This window comes from Herpailurus yagouaroundi, unplaced genomic scaffold (assembly GCF_014898765.1).
Source record: "Herpailurus yagouaroundi ecotype Mexico unplaced genomic scaffold, PumYag 198, whole genome shotgun sequence".
NCBI lineage: Eukaryota > Metazoa > Chordata > Mammalia > Carnivora > Felidae > Herpailurus > Herpailurus yagouaroundi.
In genome coordinates, this window is record NW_024412429.1 from 17,502,669 (window position 1) to 17,506,525 (window position 3,857).

Sequence of the window (3,857 nt, forward strand, 5' to 3'; positions counted from 1 at the left end):
CCTGTGCATTGATTCTGTAAGTTTGGATACTTCCTTTAAAAATGATTAATAATGAACTTCTTTAGTTACTGTAATAAATGTATTGTCAAATGAAAAACGGCAATTTAATGAGGATTTCTTAGAGGGAATCTATATGATTTTATTTAAGGTAATGGTTGTCTGTAACCGGTTTTTTCTAGAACTTGAGAACACGTACAAATATCTGTAAATGTTTTCCGGCCATTGTCGCCCTTATTGTTGCAGCATACAAGGTAATTCTGTATGTGTATCACTCGTGAGTAAACATGTATTGCCAGCTCAAGTACTTAGTGTCACGAAAAAAGCCATGTAAGATTTAAGTATATGGTAAGCTTACGTTAGACGCGATCTCTTAGTTGTTCCAGGTTATCGTCTCCCCCCAGAATTAGGACGAGACAGATGCGTCGTGGCTCTTCTCCTGATTGCTCTGGATTATTTTTAAATGAAATAAAAACCTGGTGTTACATGGTTTCTTTATTTAGGCTCGATTTTACTCCCCGGCTACCATATTTATCGATGAGATCGATTCCATTTGTAGTCGCAGAGGGACTTCAGAAGAGCACGAGGCAAGCAGGAGGGTGAAAGCAGAGCTGCTGGTTCAGATGGATGGTATGTGTGCGTCTGCGCATGGACTGAGCTCTACTCCTGGTGCTAAGCCACACGCTCCAGACGACCGGAGAGGGCTGGCAGTAGGTCCTGGAGGTTGACGGTATACTGGGTACACTGACTGTGGGGACATGCCAGAAATAACGGCGATTCACAGAGCCTCGTGGGATATGCTCGGATTTCTTACCGTTAGCAATGAAATTGAAATAAATGCAAATAACTTTGCCTCAGGGATACAGATGCTTTGAAAAATTGTAGAAATTGGTATACAGTTAAGCTGAGCTGGTCTTTTGATTAAATCTATTTTGAGGTGTTTTTTTTTTTTTTTTCTTTTTTTGCACACTAAAACTTAGTTTTCTTGGGCCCCAAATTCATCTATGTACCAATTAGCTTAAGAAGTTGTAGGGAGGCTTAACAATGACACTACCTTGTAATTTAGTACCAAATAAGAGATGATCTTTAAGTAGTTGAGCTTTAGTTTGTATACTGACTTAGTGTCTTTTTACATTCTCCTCACCCTTTTTCGTAGGTGTTGGGGGTGCTTCTGAAAATGATGACCCTTCCAAGATGGTTATGGTCCTGGCAGCTACTAACTTTCCCTGGGATATTGATGAGGCATTAAGACGACGTCTTGAGAAAAGAATCTATATTCCATTACCATCAGGTATCTTCATCTGAATCTTGTCAGAAAGCTCATGTTAACTGTTAGGTAGTTTTGCTTAGAGGTTTTAAAATCTGGTATTAATTGACTTTCCTTTAAGGAGACACCTGTAGGATGTCTTTGCTTGTATTAATTGGTTTGGCTCTATCTACAACCTGAAAGCCTCGACGCCAGGAAATTTTAAATAGCGAGGAGTGTCTCTTAAATTTTTAAGCAAATGAGCTCTAAGAATTGGAAAACCAACTTCTTATACAAAGTAGACTTGATTATGTTTATGTTGAAGGCTTAACATTTAAAAATTTGTTTCCATCATTAGCAAAAGGCAGAGAGGAGCTGTTACGAATAAGTCTACGCGAGCTGGAATTGGCTGACGATGTCGACCTTGCAAGTATAGCAGAAAATATGGAAGGTTATTCGGGTGCGGACATTACCAACGTGTGCAGGTATGAATTATTTTCAAAGCATAGGTTTTTGTGGGTATTAACTTCTGTTAGGAAGCTTTTACGCCGAATTAATAAGGGAGGTGAAGAATAAAGACCTGTATTACAGTTTCTAGTCAGAGACACAAGTTTTGGTATTAAGTTCGTGGTAAGGTGCTGGTAAGAATTTGAGTGTTTTGCATGTCACTGAACAGTGTGGTGCATTTGAAAACGACAAGTTTGAGAATTTGGTATTAGAACAACTGGTGCAATATAGAAAATCAGTAATTCTCGGATTAAAAAAATGTTGCTGTGCCTTTTGCCTATACTTTCTTGTAAGAAATAGAACTGTGGAACTGATTGGGCATACTCAAGGAGAGTACGATCTCACTTTCAGGGCAAGTGTCCCGAATATGAGAGGAACAGCAGTGAAAAAGATACAAATCTCTAATCCAGTTGATTCAAGTAGGTTTTGTCCTGATCTAAGTATTAGTTCATATGTTTATCAGCAAGGTACTCATTGTAAAGTAAGCTCCCCACGCAGGTTGTCGTGAGGATTAGTGAAAACTAATGTGTGTCTGTGAAGCAGCTGTGTTTTATTTTACAGTGTACTTAAAAGGAAAAAATAAATATCTATATATACTTGTTTTTAATGTTTATTAAGGTTATTTACTTTTGAGAGAGAGAGCATGTGAGAGGTCGGTAGGGGAGGGGCAGAGAGAGAGGAAGACGGAATCCCCAGCAGGCCCCTTGGCATAAATGGTGGCCGTTATCCAAGGTGAAACTTGGTGAAAGCAGAGGTCCTTAAATCTGAAGTTTCTTCTTTAAAAACAAAACCATAAAAGCCCCAAAAACAAACAAAACTAATACAGAAAGGAAAAGAGAAACACCTTGATTTGATCATTTAGTTTTTCTTACACAGGTAGAAAATATTTTTCAGCTAACAGGTCCTCTCTTCTCTGATGTTTATTTTATCGGCCACTTAGAAAGAAATTCAGTTGCTAGCGTCATTGTTAATACCCTTTTACTTTTCCTCGGGCTTCCTGCTCAGTATCATTCATTTAAACTAATATCCTTCTTTTCATCTTGGAAGATTTAACTGCTAAAAAACAACTCAGAACAAGCCTTGTATCTGACACAAGATTCTGTGCAATACTACATCTGTCTAGTGTGGATAATAACAGAGTAGTAACACATACTGAAAAAGTTTTCTTTCCCCAGGTTTATATTCAATCAAAATAACACTGTGTGTGTTTTAATTTAAAAACTAGGGATGCATCCTTGATGGCAATGAGAAGGCGTATTGAAGGTTTGACCCCAGAAGAAATCAGAAATCTTTCAAAAGAGGAAATGCACATGCCTACAACTATGGAGGATTTTGAAATGGCTTTAAAAAAAGTTTCTAAGTCAGTTTCTGCTGCAGATATCGAAAGATACGAGAAATGGATATTTGAGTTTGGATCATGCTAAATTCTCACATGTAAGCTGTGAGAAACCTGCCTTAAGTGTTTGAATAATAATTAAATGTAGTATTTCATTGCACCGAGTGCTATATTTTTTTAAACTTTCATAATGGTAAGATTTTAAAAACGATTCTGAATAAAGGCAATTTTTTAAAGCTGCAAGCAAATTTGTTTTATTTTAGTATTACCCCATTTCTCTTTCTCTGAGCACGTATGTTGCAGCACAAATGTGATTCTTAGCTTGGAAAGTGTCTTTCTACGCTCTTCTGTGCACAGCGTCTTCTCTTCCCCTGTGCGTCTGCCGTTCCTTCTAAGGAGTAAGACTGGCTGTAGCACCCTGGGTGTCAGTGGATAACTGGAAATTCCCTACCATTTTTACACAAGTGGCCAGTGACGCATGAACCACACCTAGTGCGCCTTCCTGCTTGCCGTTCCAGTGGTTTCCCTCCTCTTCCTGGGAGAGCTTTAAAGCCCCTTCGTTTTACAATGCACTTAAAAGGAAAAAAATATGTATCTATATATACTTGCTTTAATGTATTTTTAAAATTTTTTGTTTATTTATTTTTGATAGAGACAGAGCACAAGTTGGGGAGGGGCAGAGAGAGAAGGAGACACAGAACCTGAAGCAAGCTCCAGGCTCTGCGCTGTCAGCACAGAGCCCAGTGCGGGGCCCGAACTCACAAACCATGA

The 3,857-nt window shown here is 38.6% G+C and overlaps 1 protein-coding gene across 2 annotated transcripts in view; it reads left to right on the plus strand.

Annotated features, from left to right (window-relative positions):
• KATNA1 (katanin catalytic subunit A1) overlaps positions 1–3,329 on the plus strand; it is a 41,976-nt gene extending 38,647 nt beyond the window's left edge. For both annotated transcript variants that reach the window (XM_040448915.1, XM_040448916.1), the window contains exons 8-11: positions 501–627; positions 1,154–1,288; positions 1,602–1,728; positions 2,976–3,329. In XM_040448915.1, the coding sequence (XP_040304849.1) occupies positions 501–627; positions 1,154–1,288; positions 1,602–1,728; positions 2,976–3,174 (588 nt within the window). In that variant the 3' untranslated portion in view covers positions 3,175–3,329. The remainder of the gene's footprint in view (positions 1–500; positions 628–1,153; positions 1,289–1,601; positions 1,729–2,975) is intronic.
• Positions 3,330–3,857: the final 528 nt, after the last annotated feature.